The sequence below is a fragment of the Apaloderma vittatum genome, unplaced genomic scaffold (genome assembly GCF_000703405.1).
Source record: "Apaloderma vittatum isolate BGI_N311 unplaced genomic scaffold, ASM70340v1 scaffold30825, whole genome shotgun sequence".
Lineage (NCBI taxonomy): Eukaryota > Metazoa > Chordata > Aves > Trogoniformes > Trogonidae > Apaloderma > Apaloderma vittatum.
Window position 1 is genome coordinate 1839 of NW_009719326.1, and position 18275 is coordinate 20113.

General features: G+C 44.5%; 1 protein-coding gene across 1 annotated transcript; it reads right to left on the bottom strand.

Annotated features, from left to right (window-relative positions):
• Positions 1-3934: 3934 nt before the first annotated feature.
• On the bottom strand, positions 3935-17859 carry TRAF1 (TNF receptor-associated factor 1; the record flags this gene model as incomplete). The annotated part of the gene is made up of 11 exons (XM_009870600.1): positions 3935-4150; positions 4304-4452; positions 5039-5216; positions 5631-5905; positions 5948-6068; positions 6380-6445; positions 10261-10422; positions 11920-12018; positions 15494-15578; positions 17179-17409; positions 17724-17859. Coding segments are annotated over 11 exons (1718 nt in total), but the record flags the coding sequence as incomplete, so codon positions are not given.
• Positions 17860-18275: the final 416 nt, after the last annotated feature.

The following is an 18275-nucleotide window of genomic DNA, read 5'->3' on the forward strand; positions in this document are numbered from 1 at the left end:
GATCCAGCCAAAAAAAATAAATCAATCTGGCTGCCCGTTTCCACAACAGAAATGATTTGCTGGTTTCGAGAAGTCTTGATATCGCTCCCATTTCAGCTTCTTTCCTAACAAGTGTCACCCGTTTCCTTACTGAGACAGTTTTGTGGCCGAAGGTCTCAGATAATATCAGAAGCCTCTTCCAGGAAGGCCAGAGCCCGGAGCAGAGCCCCGTGTTTGGAAAGCGCTGCGGCTCGATGCATTCCACACGGACACAGTAATGCTCCGGCCGTGCCTGCTCACGGGGGGGAGTCAGTTCTTGTTTGAGCCCTTTCAGACAGAAGCGACACAGGGGAGGGGATATTCCGGCAGAGGTGTGGTTGTAACATGAATCAGAGCAGTTAAATCTGATGTTCAGCTGGTTTATGCCAGCTGTGCCTTTAAAAGGAAGAACATTTAGGCATTGAGGTTCATGTCCCTTTATTGTTTATTTAGCAGGAATTTAATCCATATCTTTTTTTTTTTTTAAACCAAACCTTTGAATGCTTCTACACAACTGCATAAGACATGAAAACAATCAACGTGCTTTCACAAGTTTCGTGACAGCTCATCTTGCCTCTGCTTCCCGTGAGGCTTTTACCTGCTGTACATCAGCAACGCTTCATGCACGTCCCATCCCGGGGACGGTTTAACACCAGCGAGCTGCCCGTCCCACGAGCAGAGCCAGTAACGAATTTCCTCCCTTTGCAGACATTTGCCATCCAGGCCTGACTCATCCCAGAAGCCGGCTCCATGCGATGCTCCTCCAGTGATTTCCTACCGAAGCGTCAGAGGCACCTCTGCCCCAGCCCCGCGCCGCAGGACAATGAGCACGGGGTCCCCCGAACTCCTCAGACTTCCTCTCGTTTTTCTTCACGGATTTCCTCATTAGGAAAGAAAGAAAACTGGAACTAAAAGGTTTCCAAGAAACTTTTTTAAACTACTTTTTACCAAGTGGGTCCCTTCTGCTTCCCTGCAGCCTGTGCTGCTTCTGCGTGATTTGACCTCTTGCCTGCAACAACACCAGGCTCCTGCCATCAGTGAAATCCCGGCTGTGAACAGGAGTTGAAGAAAATCGGTGTAATTGCTCCTGGTAGAATCACACCAGAGAAAAGCACGGAGGTGACAGGTCATTCACTTTCCGCTGGACGTATCTCTCTACTTGCACATGCACATCCTTCGCTTCCCTCGATGCAGACACATATAAATATTCTCTCACACACATCTTCTCTCCCACACACTTTCTTTCCCCAGCTTTCACCCACACACAGTTTTACTCATTTTTCCTCACTTTCTCTCCTCATCTCTCACACACAAGGAAAACCCTCCTAATTATTTTTCAGAAATAACAACTCCACATGGAAAAGGATTTTGCACAAAAGAAGTATCAGTGGAGCAAAGATGCAGCCAAGCCACCCTGGCAAGTTGATGCCCACTGTGATAAGAGCAGCTCATTAAAGCCCCCAGTGGAAAAGCAGCTCCGTGGCCAGCGAGGACCGGGGAAAGCTCACACAGGTATGGGGAGACTCCGACTCCCTGGCAACCAGGCAGAGCCGACCGCTCTCGTAACCTGCAGTAATTCTTCAAAGACCAGCTGCCGTCTCCCTCGCGCTGGGGCTGCTCCCAGAAGAGGCTCTGGGAACAAGCTGGCCCTGCCACCGTCCTCCCCTCACCTGCGCCTGGATCCCCCCATGCCCTGAGTCCCGTTGGTGCCAGGGGGTGGGAGTCGTATCGCCCTTTATTCATTTTCCTGGGCGCAAACCCCATCCTGTGGGTGCTACGCCTTCCACGCAAACACCGACATCCAGGGGCTCTTGTGGTGCTGACAAGAGAGGTTCAGTCGCAAAGTTTCCACTCATTTCCTGCGGGGACCACCGGCACGGCTCTGTGCCACGGGCACCTCGGCTGGCTGTCGGCGTTACCAGCTCCTGGGGACAGGGGACGGGGCTTTTGGGGACACCGGGCAGGGCTCCGCACAGCCGGGTCCTGCCCAGCCGCACAAACCTGCTCGGGGGGTGCTACAGGTGCTCAGCCGTTCCCAGCGCAAACCGCTATCGTCCTGTCTCCAAGTTGTTCCGTTCCTATTTTACAGTGAAAACAGCACGCGAATCTTTTTTAAGTCAGTGAGCTTTACTTAGGAAATAAATAAAATTGTAAGAAAATATGAATGATTGCAATAAATACAGTGCTTGTTAAAATTAGACAGCCATGAAAAGCGTAATATTTTTAGGTGTATTACTCCAGTGTGGTTACAGGGGCTGGCACATTACTGGAAAAATAACTTTCTGTCCCCGAAAGAACATTTTAAACATGGAAGAAGGGAAAAGGAGAGACAGAGAGACTCTGTGTGTGTGTATGTGATTCCCAAACAAGCTGTGATAGATTTGTTTATGGAGCGGTTTGGGGTTTTTTCTTGAAATTTGATACTTTATCACAAGTAATTATTTTAAAGGATGCTGTCAAGATAGAAATGAGAGATTTGCAAAATCTCTTCATAGGCCAGCAGTCAGGCTGGAGGTTAGTCACAGCACGTGACGTTTCACCAGCTCTGCTAGAGGGCTGCGGTTTCCATGGTTTACAAAATATAAGTGGACAAACAGTTTCTCCTTTCCCTTCTCACGACACGGGTACGCTGTCTGTCGGCTTTGTGTTTCCATTTGAGACGTGGAAAATATTGCAAAGGAAAAATGAATAAAGTAGCTGCATAAAGGCCTTCCACTTGCACACACACACCTGCCTCTGCTTTGTCCTGTTGTTGGGGACCTATAGCATCTGAACTTTGCACACATTCAGATATCTCCAAGCTTGACTTGCTTCTAAAAATAATAATTATTCATTCCTTACTTCTATTTAAAAAAAAATTAAAATATTTCTAGTAGTTACTTCTATTTTAACTGTGAAAAGACTTAAATATCAGAGCAGATAGAAAGAATTATGCAATTAAAAAAAAAATCACTATTTTCTAGTAAGTCACTTGCCTTGAAGGTTTAAGAAATGACGAAACACTTTAAAATGAAGCTACTGCTGGGTCTTTACCACTGGCCAGCTCTGCACTTGGCTGAGGTTAACGGCCCTCAGAGCTCCACCTCTGAGCTGGGAAATCAAAGGACTCCTTTGGAAATGCAAGAGGTGACTCCCCCAGGGCACAGTGTAATCTGGTCACCGATTGCTGATGCAACAGAACATCTTTTTACAGAGCACATAAATATAAGTCTGAAATAAATAGCAAGAAATAAATCATCCAGTATAAGGAATCCAAGCTACAGCCGCTATCGGCGACTCGCTGCTTTCAAGGTCATCGATCAGCGCAAACAGCGACACCCGATCGGTGCCTCAGCGGAAGGAATCTGCCCTTGGCCCCGCTGGGGGAGCTGCCAAGATCCCAGAGCAGGGCTGCCAGACCCCCCAGCAGGGCTGGCTCCGCTCCGCCTCGCCCGGTGAGCCGCCCGCGGAGGGGGAAAGCTCGGCCTCACCCCTTTGCACCCCTGAAACCCACTGACCCACAGGAGCCGGACAGGAGCCCGGCCACGCTCCCCAGGCAGATCGACACCCACGCTGGGGCCCGGCGTGAGGACGAGCAGCGCCTTTTTCCACAGACACATCTGGGGTGGAGGGAGGTGACTGTAATCTGCATCCAAAGCGGGAGTATCGGCTGTTTTGATGAAATCACCAGCATTCTCGTGGGCACTAGCAGGCTCCGTGGGGCACTGGGGGAATACTGGGCACGCTCAGCAGCAGCCAGCTCTAGCAGGCAGATCTTCAGGGGATGTTGATCGATGCGGTGGAGCACAGGCTCAGGCTCTCTGGCTTTTTTGTGCACGTGAAAATACAAAGTCTCAAGCTGATGGTTTGGGTTTTTTTTCTTGCAAACTAATGAAATTCAGCAGGTGATCTACAGACACTTGTAATTCAAGATTCACTAATTTGTTTCTATAATGCATTTAAGGAAAAGTGTGTCTTCTTTCACGTAGGCATATTTAGGTGACTGTAATTTGGACAAAGGAAGGAACATGGGACAGCCACTTGCAACATTCATATCATTCACCGGTCTCTGAAACGAAGCAGAAGTCAAGTCCGGGCGAAATGCATCAATAATATGTTCCCTGTTATTTTGGTCAAGCAACATAAATGTAACCTGAAAAAAACAGTGCGGCAATGATGAGTTACTGAACTGAAAAATCAGAAAATATCAGAGGCAGAAGTGCAAACGTGCTGCAAAAGCAGCTGAGTGCTCCATCAATAATTAAACACAAACTGTAAGAGAGAAAAAAAGGTTGCCACTTCTTACCTTGTGCCTGAAAGGCCACGGGAGCAAAGCATCATAGTCTCCTTTCATGACAACAAAGAATAGGGACACGTGGGTTCCTTTTCCAGTCCCGTCCCCGTTCAGATAAACCCTCAGGCAGACCTTGTAGCCATACTTTGCAGTGTAGAAAGCTGAAAATCAGAACTCTTCATTAGCAAAGCCTCCTTCGAAGGGAAGACATAATGAACGTTCTGGCACACAGGAAAACAGGGTATGACGTGATTTGCTACGACCGAGATGAGAACAGACGAAGCAGCACACCCTGGAGATTATAAGCAATGAAAATCTAGTGGTTGGAGTCCTTTAGTGCCTCATGTCTCAGCGAAAATTACGTGTTATTAGCCACAAAAGCATATTTTACCTAATCGAATTACTTCTCACATGGGAGATAACTGCAGCAGAAAGCTACTCTGTACCTTCAGGCACCAAGCCATGGGTTAAACGAGACAGATACAGCAGATTTCACTGCAAGTAGCTGCGTCGGAGAACAAATCCCAAAAGGCACAGAACAGAACACAACGCTGTGTAAAAGCACATCACAGCTGCCCTGAATTACAGGCAGGAGGACGAGGTCTTTGCACAAACAGCATCTTAGTTTAAGGAGCTATTCTAAAGGACCTCCTGTCCATGTGAGCAGAAAGAAGCCCCGTTCCAGAGAAATCTGTGGCTTTTCCAAAGGACTGGGTTTTACTAACACGCATACGTCCCGTGTTTTACCTGGTGAATACAAACTGACTGTTCTTCCAGTCACAGAGTCTTGTAACTTCCTGCCAACATCCGTTATCTTCCACAGAAAGACTCCATCGTAGGAAGCTTGCTCAGAGAACAGAAGACTCTTATGGAGACTGCTCAGGCCTGCATCCTTCTGCAGCAGGCACCGGTGCAACTCTGCAATCTGGAAAAAGCAAACGAGTTCTCATTGTTCTGGAGCCCTCATGTTCTGGAGGGCCTCCTGGTTTAAGTGACAGTTATGTGTCAGCACATAAGGCAAAAAACTGGATTGTGTGGTCTTCCAGGGATAAGGCTGCTTTAAGAGGATCAGTCAATTAAACAACTCTCTTGCTTGTTCACAGCCTCATCATGGCAAACTCTGAACATTCAAAGCTCTCAGGTGCCTAAACGCAGATTTAGGTAACAAATATTAGAGATGCCCATTGGAAAATTTATCCAAAACACCAAAAGGATCCTGTAGATATGTCCAGAACTCAACACTTCACAGCTCAAATTCATGTACCCGTCCCTGTCCCAGTCTCTCATGTAAATATTTGTTACCTATAGCACACAGACAACACTTATCATAACGATTTACCTTCAGTTCAAGGCCTTGTATTATATTTTGATCAAGTTCCCTCTGTCTCCGAAAGGCTGTGATTTCCAAGTTGGAGGTCTCCACCTCTTTATTGAGCACTGCCACAATATTCTCAAACACATGCAGCTTATTTTCTAGCTCAGAGATCACTTTCTCCCTCACAAGTTGTTGCAGAACAGACTCATCCTGGGAAGGAGATGTTCCAGGAAAACAGTCTACTTCCAGATCCCTGTTGATTTCCAGCCCCGCTAGGACCTGCGGATCGGAGGTGCTCTCTCCCGTGCCATTCGCATTCAGCTTTGACTGTGGGATGAAACCATCTGCAGCTTTGGCAGCAGAGCACAAGCTTGCCTTCAGCTGCTTTATGTGCTGCAGCAGAAGCAGCATGTGGGCCCCAACTGCAGTTTTTTCATGCTCCTTTATCTTCTCGTTGCTTCCCTGTAAGGAGAAGATATTGTCAATACACTCTTTGTACAACTACCGTAACTGGCCTGGGGCCAAATCGAGGAACGCACAGTGCAGGGTACGGAGTACCGCTGGCTGAACCGCCCCTTACACACACTGTGTAACTGTGGTGGTTCCTACATCACCTCTGCCGGTCTACTAGAAGTGGGTAGGCTTTCTCTCTTTTCCTAGAGGTACATTTAAATCGAGGCCTGCTACCTTGAACACAAGGGCTGGCCGGACTAAAGGCACGGCGCTGAGCTGCAAACCATGTGAGACCTTCCTGAAGGCAGCATTTCACTCACCCTAAACGAACAGCCGACTTCAGAAAAACGACACCCATCCTTGTCGGTTAAGAGTGTAGAAGGGCTCTATCGGAAAAAAAAAAAAAAAAGAGGAAATAAAATAATCAAATACCAATTGAAAGGGATTCTTTGCTTTACCTACAAGTACCTAGGCCACAATCCCAGCAGGTATAAATCAAATTAATTCAAATCAAGGCATTACTGCAGCTTACAGTGTCCAATCGACTTTCAAAATCCATCAGTAAATGAGCAGCCCAGCGATTAAGTGTCCATCTAACCGACTCCATAATGACACAACATAATTTAACAAACCCCAGCAATCCCCTGGGAACAACGTCTCATAAATAAGATGTCAATAAGCAAAGCGGCCCGTCGCGGTGGGGAACACCGGACACACAGCCACTCTGACCCTCTTCCTGCTCTTAGAGGATGCGCAGAAGAACCACGTCGTGCAGGACATCCCAAGAAAGACTGGATCTGTCAGAATGAAAGCTCTGACTCACGTTCGCATTTAATCCCCTTCACAACCAAAAATACGTTTCTTCAAATACGCTGTTATACAGCATATTCTTCTTTTGCTGTTGTGGGTCTCCCTGAATATTTGAAAGGAAAAAAAATCCATTTCCCTATTTTTATAAGATAAATTGAGAAGATCATTTAACAGAGTTAATTGTGGGAGCAGGGAAGAAAAGGCAGTCAGCAGAGCTATGCTGGGATGTAAAAAGTGCCCAGATGCAACTGCCGTATCTGAAGATGTTTATTTAATCTAAATGAGCAAGGGATATTATTATGAATTGAAGCTGTAGTGCATTCACTCATCTTTTACCTACTTTTTCCTTTGATGGTGTTCCTGTTTGCACATGGTTTTGTTCCTTACATAAACTGCCTTCACATGAATGTTCCTGTCATTAAAACAAGCAGAAAAAAAATCAGTGCATTATTAAAATCATTGAGCATCTTCACCTAGGAGTCTTTGAAATAAAACTCGTGTTTGGGAGCGCTATTCCTGTTTAAAGAAGCTTGGGGATTTGGGAGGCTTTTCTACCAGGAATTCTGTGTTATGGAACAAAAAGTTTACAGTAAGTTTCTTGCTTTCTTCTTGCAAGGTGTGAATTTAAGGAAGAGTAAAGGAAGGAAGGATAACTTCCCCAGGAGCACATAACACACGCTGCAAATTCTGCACCCCTGTCAGAGAGCTCCCACCCTACACAACAGGCTGCAGAGCTCTCTGGCTCCCTTTTCACAGGAAATAACAGTCAGAAATTTGGGACTAAACCACATCTGCTAGAAGTGAGTGCTGCCGTCCCTGCACAACGAAGTGCAGGCTCAGAGGTTTCTCAAGCCAAGCCTCTGAGCTGATTTACTCTCCCCAGCCTACAGGCGTGTTCCGTGGTGGATCTCCACATGCTGATACCTGGTAAGTGAAAGTACAAAGTCTGATCTTCCGCTTACCAGGCCCAGAGCTTTCGGAAACTGCTCACAGACTTTGCAAATTCACCCAGGGAAATCTGATCCAAGATTGGCAACGTACAAGTCTTGCTCAGTTCAAGCCACAGTTACGTGCATACACCCCCTCGTATGCACACACACACCACGACAGGCAGGTGGGTTAGAGAACAGAAAGCAAATATACAGGAAACCCAAATATAAACCCTTCTTGCACTGACTTCATGTAGTTTGCTTAATGTACAGGCCCTTTTTGCATCCTGCGTATTAACATTTTGAAGGCTGGAGGCCAAACTTTCCATCACGATGTGCTAATGCAGAACGCGTTACCACGAACACGAGACTTCCTGCCGTTTCTGGCTCCAAGTAATCCTGGAGTAATCCTCCTGCCATGGCTTCATGCAACGGCAATAGGGGTATTTAACACAGCAGCCGTCGGCTTTCAATGCATACTGTTTGGAGGGGGGCTTTCTTTAATCCTTACAAACACCTTTGCACGTCAGTACGTTTCCTGCCGCAGTCTAGAAATTTTTTGATAAAGCCATTCCAGCAACCTTCAAGTCTCCCTGTAAAGAGCCCTGAGGTTTCCCTTTCAGTTCTCAGAAAAACAGCCACAGGTTTTCTCACTCTCTAGCTCCTTTTTTAAGACTCTACAGCTTAGCTGTTGCACAAACTATGCCTTTATTTTTTCCTTTCTGCTCTTTGACTCCTTCAAAACGCTGATTTCTTGACATGGAATACATACAAATAATCAAAATTCAAATGTCATGTACGTGCAAGTTTAACAAAGCAGATCATGTAACCAGCAAAATTCCAATTTTGCAAATACTAACTAAGGCAGGCAGAGAAAAGTCAACATCTCAAGGCCAATCCCCTGCTTTGTTGCCAAGGTTTCCTAACTAAAAAAAAATTAATTAAGATGATAGCTAACCGGAATGAGTGGGAGGAAAACAGTTCTTCACTGCAGGAAAATGAAACCCGCTGAGGTGGATCTGTGGTATCACAGACCTCTGAAAAGAGAAAGGTGCTCAGAGAACACTCACACAGCTCAGGTTTCCTCCTCCAGCCCGCCTACTGCTCTTGCAGGAGGCAGAAAGGGATTAAGTGTTGCCACTTTCTGGTATTTACGGTGTCTCTGAAACACACGCTGGATTTAGCACAGGTTTAAATGTGCCTGGGTCCAGATATTCTTCTCTCTCTGTAAGAGTTAGTAAGATATGAATGGCACATGCAAGAGCTACCTGAAAAGCATGATTTAGCAAAAGCATCTTTTTCTTACTCCAGAGGGACTGTTACCCCCCTGTTGAGTAAACCCCACAGCTCCGTATTTGGAAAGGCACGGATCTGTGCCAGCTACAACACGCAAAGCTCTCCACTCCTACTTACTTGGGGCTACACTTCTGAGATATTCACAACAACCCTCCTGCCACGTAGGTCTCACCCCACTGTGCCTCCATTCCAGGACAAAACACCAAGGCTGGCAGTTACTCTCTTTAAATCATCTGTAGGGAACAATATTCACGCTGCTACACCCCAAAAAAGCGTTGCCCAACGCTTTAGAGCGCATGGGGTCAGACGTTATTGGGGCTGGGGCGAGAACATTTTCAGAGCTTTCAAGTCAACCCCCCAGAGCAGTGTTAGCAGGCGCGGCACATCTCTCATTCACGCTGCTACTGGTTTGCTGCAGGAGTTTTTAATCATAAAACATCCTAAAAACCAGATGATGCACTTCCACCATGAAGCTGAGAAGTGTGCCACTGAATATATGTACACCTCTTCTAGATCTTCTTGTAGAAGATATACCCTGTAACTTGTATAAGAAGAGGCAATTTTCTATCATTTTTCATCTCCCCCACCACACCCTTTCCTTCTTCAGCAACACAGAACAGTTTCTATTAGCTCACTTTATGCCCTCAGACCGCTCCCAGAATTTGTACCATGCTGCATCTACAAAAATGGGTGAAAAAAATAAAAGAGCACCTTTTATTTAAGTTAAAAATGAATCCATAAAGTCACTTTAAATCTGCAAATGTAATGTGTAACATTGCTCTGCTATCATACATTTAAGCATCAACTGAGAAAATAACTACTTTTAAGAAAGAATGCAATAGGTTTAGTAACATAAACTTAGAAGCTCGAAGATCAACTACATCTTGTACAAAACAAAGGCATCAGCTTTGAGACAGGAGCTAAAACATGGGCTGCCCAGGCCCTGGGTGAGCACAAGGGTGTTTTCCTCCCTGTTGTAACATCACAAGCAGACTATCAAATACCGCTCATTTTTCCCTCTGAGACACGCATGGAAAAACTAGCAAACTCAAAACTAAAAATTCTCCAAGTGTAACAGTATTTGTGAAATCAGGATGAAAAATATCGTGATAGATTACTAAAACATTGCTATCAAGCCCTTGTTTGAAGCAGAGAAAGGGTCTTACTTGGTACTCACTGCTGGATAAGCTCTGCTTACACTTCTGACACATCGCCACATTATTAACACATCCATTTTCCAAGTGATCCGCAAGTTTCTTTCTCATGACCACGTGCCCACAACCAGTGTGACACGGGATTAAAGCGTATTCACATAAAGTCTGATGGTCCTGGAAGTAAAAAGTTATGAGCGAAAAAGTAAACCGCAGGAACGCGTTCACCCACAAATAGCCTCCATTCTGCCAGCCTCGATCTTTGCTTTGCGTTTCTTCTAAGTTTGAGTAAAGTCCCACTCCACAATGTTACTGAGATTACTGGCAAAAAAATCATCAACCTTCCCGGGGCTTTTTTCTTAATTAAATTACAAACAAAAAACATGTGATAACTTCAGACATGAGATCTCCCTCTCTAGTGATTTTGTTTGAAAATACCATGATCCTGGTCCCATTTTTTTTCCTTGTATGAAAGAGTCCCGACCTTTTACCTTGGGTTTTTTTTGTGGGGGGAGAGGGGGGGTGGTTGGGAGTTTTTTGACCACTGAGACCGTCCTGCTCTGGCTGGTAGGATGAATATGGTTAGTCTGCACAGCATCAAAAAGTGGATAACTCACACCTTCCGTGCAACAGTTAGGACACAACTCTTACCTATATTCAAAATAACTTTTAATATGTTTCCTTTTCGCTGTTTGCATCCTCTGGTCTCAGCAAGGGAAAATGGCAGCATTACTTCTTTCATGACTCCATCCAACAGGTCTACTTTCAGATTCTTAAAACCCACAGTACTTCAGTAAAAACCTTTTACTCTGACCTCTTACCAAAGCTTCTGTAGGCACCATGTCACAACTGATTTTGCCTTTAAAGGGAGATGGCTGTCCCCTACAGAAGAGGCTCAGAAATGCCAATTTCAATCACATGCCCAACTCGTGTATTCAAATCAATGTGTATTCATGCTGAGAGAGGCTCCAATTCTCAAAACTATGAAGTGAAGCAACCTGAGTAGATCTTTCCTTAGAGAGAAATATACTCAAACAGAAATTTTGTGCTAAAATAGCAAAGAAAAGGCAGCAGTATCTTGGATGCTTTTCTCATACACAGTGATAAAACGTACAGAGCAGACTGCCTGCAATAAATGCAGAAACACCCTCTGTTCCCCCACCAGGAGACCAAAATAGAGCTGCATTAGTATAAGAATTATCTGTATCTTTTCATTATCCTAATTTACACGGCTGATTCATAAATCTTGTCCATTTAAATACTTCACCTGGGGCATTTCACATCAGTCTGAAAGGAATGATGAATACATTCAATCAATAGGAGTCAATTATGCAGGAAGAAATTATTTCTCTTATGAAAACGTACTAGGGACATTGCCCATATGAATATCCCAGAGCCTGAAATATTCTGGTCAGCCAAAACCTGCTTGGAGCATCCTTGTATTTAAATAATGAATAAACCCACTGAATATTCTGGATTTGGTCAAAGCCCTACTAAAGCTAACGGCATGTTTTTAGATACTCTGTTGCTGGAAATCACGATACCTTCAGTGATTTTAATGATGTTGCATTAATCTGTTGTTTCCTGAGAACCTAGTTTGACTGTCTTTCTGTCCCCAATCAAGTAAGAGCACATGTTAATTACTTAATTTAAACAATTTGCCATTAAACGTACTTCAAAATTTTTCATGATACCAGACCAACTGCATCCAAGGGTCACACAGTGTACTTTGAGTTCAGAGATCTCTTTATTAATGGCAGCATCACCAAAAGCCTGAAAAGTAAAGACCAAAAGGTAAGGAAAAAAAACACTGGTCAGAAAGTACTCCAGCACGCATTTCTGACATAGCAATAAGGTCTTCTATCTCGTTAAGAATCCGATTTTTTAAAAATCGACGGTACTGCCCTAAGACTCTCTAACGTAGCAAGTTACTCGTAGTGTAGCAGAAGCCCAAATAATTATGAAACCATTTCTTTCTTATGGTTCAAAAGTAAACTGTTTGACGTGACATAAATTTACTGAAAATATGCCTGGCCAGCTACAGCTATTATTTTAAGCTTCTTTTCACAGAAGCCTGAAATACGTCACAGGCAACGAATGTGCTGACAGGACCCTGACTCCAGGGTGCTGCCATGCGCTGCTCTTAATGAGTGCATTTCATTATCGGGGTCATTAACACCTCCTAAACGCTGCACAGCGCACTTGACAGCGCTCTGCACTGAGAGGACTCTGCTCAGGCCATGACTGTTTCCATTTAGTGCGGCACTGTGTACTAAAGAAACGCAAACCATATGCGAGCGGGATTTTTTGCGCTACGCGGTGATTGTTTTTTTGTGATGCCAGCCACGAAAAATTGTGCAATTTTCATGTAAATTGTGAAACACTACACTTTTAGTATTACATCTTGCACATTCTAAACAGGTGTACTGACAGAAGAACAAGCTCTGCTAAATTTTAATTTTTTTTTGCCTAGATGCAAGATGTTTGTACTTACCTGCGTTTGTCATATTAAATCACACAAAAGCAGCACAGCCAGCACTACGGAGGGTAACAATGAGATATATTTCTGCAGGCAGAGTCTCATAGATACTTGTCTCCTAATCTTAACCTGCAAGCAACGTCCACAACTTTGCTCACAAAGTGCAAATGACTTCACAATCAAGGAATGAAGAAATAATCACTTAGTTGTACACGCATGGCTCCATCTGCATATATGGAACAGTTCATGTAATAAGCTGACAATCACTGGACAATTAGGGAAAGCATACCAGCCCCATCCTCTAAAACATTCCAGTCCAATTTGTGAGCAAAATCAAAGAAAAGAAATTCAAGTTATCAGGCACATGGTGGCTTTTTCCCTCTGTATCATAAAAGAAAAACTCAAGGAATTTCCTGACATTACAAAATAGATAATTTAAAATATATTTAAGTACAGGGACAGTCCCAGCAGTGCATAAGTTTCTTACTGCTATATGCATTCCCCGTGCTTTTTGTTTCACACTTGTAGTTGCTAAGTCATTATGGACGCTATTCTGGTAAAAAATAAGGCAGAAAATCCTCATCTTTTACCTGCACAGGTCACTGCTTTGAAATATTCACCTGACCCTCTGCCCCCTTATCTGGGAACCTGAATTTGCGCAGAACTTCTTTAGGGACCTGAGTCAGACCCTCACACAGTAAATGAGATGACTCTCACTGATGTAGAAGTGGTCTGGGTTAAACAGAAGGAAACAGAAAATATTTCTCCCTGACTCGATATGTCGCAATTGCACACCTCCCCTCTTTCAGTTTAGTTGTTTTGAAGGAAGATGTTGGTGCAGGTGCTGCTGATGTTGATCACGGGTGGCTGTGGTGGCACTCAGGCCTGCCCCAGAGCTGGCTGTGACACAAGTGGAGGTCCCCTGCCATGTCCCACCCCAAAAGCACCGCCAGACGCACTCCCTCCTCCTTGGCGCTCTGCCCTGCACGACCTGTATTTTACGGCTTCAGGCTGGCAACAAGATTAACAAAGAGATCAACCTGACCAAAAGCTTTCCAGGATTAATCCAGCAGTTTGATTTTTTTCTCTCCAGCTAAGGCTGGGTCTTTGCAGCTGAGCCAGCACCTCCAGTTGCTCCGACACAGCCAGAGGGGAGAGCCACGAGGCGGTCTGTGTTCAGTTCAGAGCAGAGAGCTGTCCCCTAAGCCAGGTCCATGAGTGACAGCAGACAGGCTGTGAGCAGAGGCTTGAGAGAATTCCCCGCTCCTCTGACTGATTTCAGTGACGGATGCAGATGCTCAGTAACTGATACTGATGACAGCACCATGACAAGACTCGAAGTCTATGCTGAGTGGGAAAGGACCATAAATTCAAAGTGTAACAGGGAAGGGATGGGAGTGACCACAGAAATAGATCATGGGATAAGCTAAGGCACATCCTGACAGGACTTTCTGTTTCCTAGGGTAGTTATCTTATTTAAAATATAAACACATAAACAGACAGCATAGGAAACAAACATTAAGTAAAACCACAGCAAAGGTAAAACGGATTATCAGGATGAGATTAAAAGAATAAACTTGCTAAATTATCTTCACTATTTGTGTTGTTTACAAACTCTGTTTGTTTGTTGTAAGCTGATCCACAGAGGCAGATCCTCACGCCTTCGTGGTGACTGACTTCATCTGGACTCTCCACAGGCGTAAGAACCCACCCAGGCAGATCAGTTTGCAAGAGCGGGGCCCTGTTTACAAGCACCCACCCACGGATTTTGCAGAAAGTCCCAGCAGACTAAGTGAGAATCCCACAGCAGAGAAATCCCAAAGTCGTAAGAGAACCGACAGTCAACACAGAATAAGAAGTTTGTAAGGGTTTAGTTCTGCTATTTGTAGTTACATGATGTGTGAAATTCTGTTACTGGGAAATTCATTGCAGAATTGAAGATCTTTTGGTTTTTCTTCTGAGATAATACCAAGTTCAGCATCAACTGCAGATTCGTTATTTTGCTTTGGGTAATTCCTAAACGTGGTCTTTCACCTCACTGCCAACTGCCTCTTGGGTTTCATTTTTCCATAGACAGAATGTGTGTGTCTTGGTCTTCCTGCATGTAAACAGAAAGGAGGGAAAAAGACAAGCTGGGACAGAGCCCTGGGGCTCCATTTGTATTCAAGGCAAAGAATAGTGCAGCGTTCTGCCTGGAAAATCACGTAACAGCAAAAGAGAACGGCACCATTAAAAGTACAGGTTAAACATTTGCCAGAGCAGAGTTTTTATCAATTATTATGTTCTGCTCCATGTTTTCCACTATTTTCTCCAGACATGCTGGCTGTCAAAGCGCTTTCTAGGCAAGTGAGCCTGCTAGCTGAACTCTAGCATTTTTTTTTCTTAGAGATGCTCTACCTGTTTGTAACATGTTTGAAGGGTACAGAGAACCATGATTTGGAAAATCCACTAGGATACTTACCAAGGATAGTAAGTAACAGTAAGACACATTATTACGAGTAGGAAAGCACCAGTTACTTTGAGACAACAAAAAATTATATAGAGAGTATGAGATTTCATGTTGCAGAACCTGACAGACTTGGGAAGTCCTAAGGCTGTCATTATACTTTTTTAAACCAAAAATTGCAGGAAATCCAAACAACTAAAGCATAGCTTAAAATGTGTAAACATCAGCTGCTCTCACATTTTGTGTTATTACAGTCCAATGTAGCCCAGAGTAGCTCAGAGGATGGCTAATGATAAATTAATGAACTGTGAACTACAACTCACCCGTTCTTCTGCCAAGAGGCTTCCCTCACTTAAAGTGCTGGGATCTTCCTCTCTACACTTCTGGCAAATCGCATTTTTATTGTTTCTGGCAAAAAGAAAGAAGAATGAAGTAACAATCAGTTGCTGCACTGTAGTTTAGGAGGTCTTCACTATATAGACTGACACAAACAAAAGCACGGAAATAGTAATTTTCACTCAGTACCCACAGTCCTTGTTCATTAAAGGGCCAGTTCTTGAACATGCTGACATCAAAGAAACGCTGCTGTTTTATTCCTCAAGACTAGGACTACGCTCATAAACCTTATCTGCATTTCAACAAAATAATAGCAGCCTGGATCATAAAAAGAATGAAGATGGGAACCTCTTTATCTCATTAATCAGAAAAAAAAGCATGTAGGAAAGATAATATGAAAACTAAAGTTTTTAAAACACAGAAAATCTTCATTTTCCCAAGATAGATATACAGACTTCAGATCACAAAGATACAGTAGAACCAGTGCAGAATTGAGTTCTAGAGAGTTAACACCCTACTGCAGCTAAAACGGATTTTGATCTACTCTCAAAATGTTTAGCCCAGAATTTTATACAGGGAAGCAAAAAAAAAAAATCCACTTTACTAGAGACGTATTTCATTGCCAGCACTGTTTATCATCCAGGCAAATAATGAACTAACACAGAGAAGTTCATCAGAAAAGCATCCATCCCTCAGAGCTTGTCTGAGCCAGTTTCCCGTTTGGGCTGTAAGACCCTAATGGGAAGATGTAACAATCTAAGGTTATGTCCTGCTGATGGTTTTCTGAATTTACAGCTTATGTTCCTTCATTAAGGGGCTTTGTTCTAGATTTACAGTAATGGAGTTACGTAAGTTGGTCAAATATATTAAGTACAACACATTTTTACATTATTACGCAGTGAACTTCCAATCACATGCGGGCAGCGCACTGAGTCAGCTCCTCAGGCGCCCCACGCTGCGATTAGAGCCGGGACTGCACAGGCTGGCACACCCAGAGCAGCCTAGAAACAACACCTACGGGGAAGCACAGTGATGGGCTTTAGACGTACTTTAGACACTGCTTTAGACATACTGACAGCTGCTGTTTTCCCAAACACCAGAGCTAAAGTCAGCTCATATTCGCGGCACTGTGCTGCAATCTCACCTCTCACCTGCCTAGCAGACATACCCTTTTCCAAAGGCTCTGCATCAAGGTGTAGTTGTCAAAAGAAAAAGCAGGATAGAAGCAGCTAATCAATCAAAGCAAATCCCTGTCCAGCTCCTGATTTTCAGGTTCTCCAGGACTGTGGCTGTCATTGCTTGTCACTAATGGCAGCAGCACCTTAACGTGCAGTGACCCAGCCGAGTTACTAAAAATAAACCTCTAATGTTTATTAAAATCCTACAACACCGCGTACCAAAGGACAGTGAAAAGTGTTAAGTCAGCCTTCTTTGGGGTTAAATCAGAATCATCATCTCACATCTACAGATAGACAAACTGAACATCTGGCAATCCAGCCTTCCCGCAGTCTGCAGTCCATCACAGGTGAGCATTTCCAGGCAGCAAAATGACTGCAGTCCAGGGAGCCTGGCAGCCACAGCCTCATCCACAGGAGCACAGCGGCACGACAAAGCTCTCAGGACAGCCACAGACTCTGCCACAGCAGTGAGACCCTCTGCAGCAAGGACCTACCGTACGATCCAGGCGAGGCAGGCTGAGCAGTACCGATGCCCACAGAGCGTTTGCAGGGCTTTCTTCAGAACGTTATTGCAGTTGCTGCACAGGTACTTCTGATGAGGCACATCCTCACAAATGCTAGTGGGATATCCGAAAGGAAATTCATTTTCATCAGGAGAAGAGTCGGGGGGGACATCCTGCGGGCCTCTGGTTTTCTCAGCCATCTGAAGTAAACTACTGTCAGAGCTAAGGAAGGCAAAAATAGGCACTTAAACAAGCCAAGATACACTCGCTTCGATGTGAGAGAATATATCAGGCATCAAAGGCCACAAGCAGCAACAAAGCCGTGTAGTGATCTAGTGATCTGTTTAACTGAGCCTGTAGCTGACATGCGTGGCTAAATGTCACAGTGGGGTTTGACTGCAGGAAATTACTGTACAGATTTAAAATTTCCCTCAAACACAACGTGAAAATGGACAATATATTAAAATGAAGGGTTGGGGTTTTCTTTCCAGAGTTTTTTAGTAAATGTTGCCATCATTTCAGAGCTGCAGTCCCACCGGTCCACATCACACAGAATTATTTCCTGTAGAGTAAATCCCCAACCACCTCCAATTCCCAGCAGCCAGTAACACTTGTTAAATGCAGAAACTGAGCCACCGATGTGTTTACAGCGACTTTCCTGAAGTCGTAAAACTGGTGTCAAAATGAAAAAAAGGAAATCTCAAGTCAATGAAAAGCTTAATGCTTGTGCTCTTACCAGATACACCTTGAGCCACACATGCTAAGGTGTCGTGCATGTTCAGTATTGCTTTTGGCGAACTACGGCTGTGCAGTTCAATATTTTTGGAAATGCAACCAAAACTGCTTCTGGTGTCATTTGGAAAGTTCAAGATAGACTTTCACCCAGGGACCTGGCGCGGTTTGAGCATAATAATGCCTTTACAAATCTATTTTTTCCCTGTACCAGTACTGTCACACCAGGAAGGCAGGCTGCCTGGCTAGGCGGCGGGCAGGGCATGCCCGGGCTCCCAAACCCTCTCTTTGAACCCGCAGCATTTCCCGTGGCCGGGCGCGGGCAGCTCCCTCGGCCTCTCCCGTCTCCTGACGAG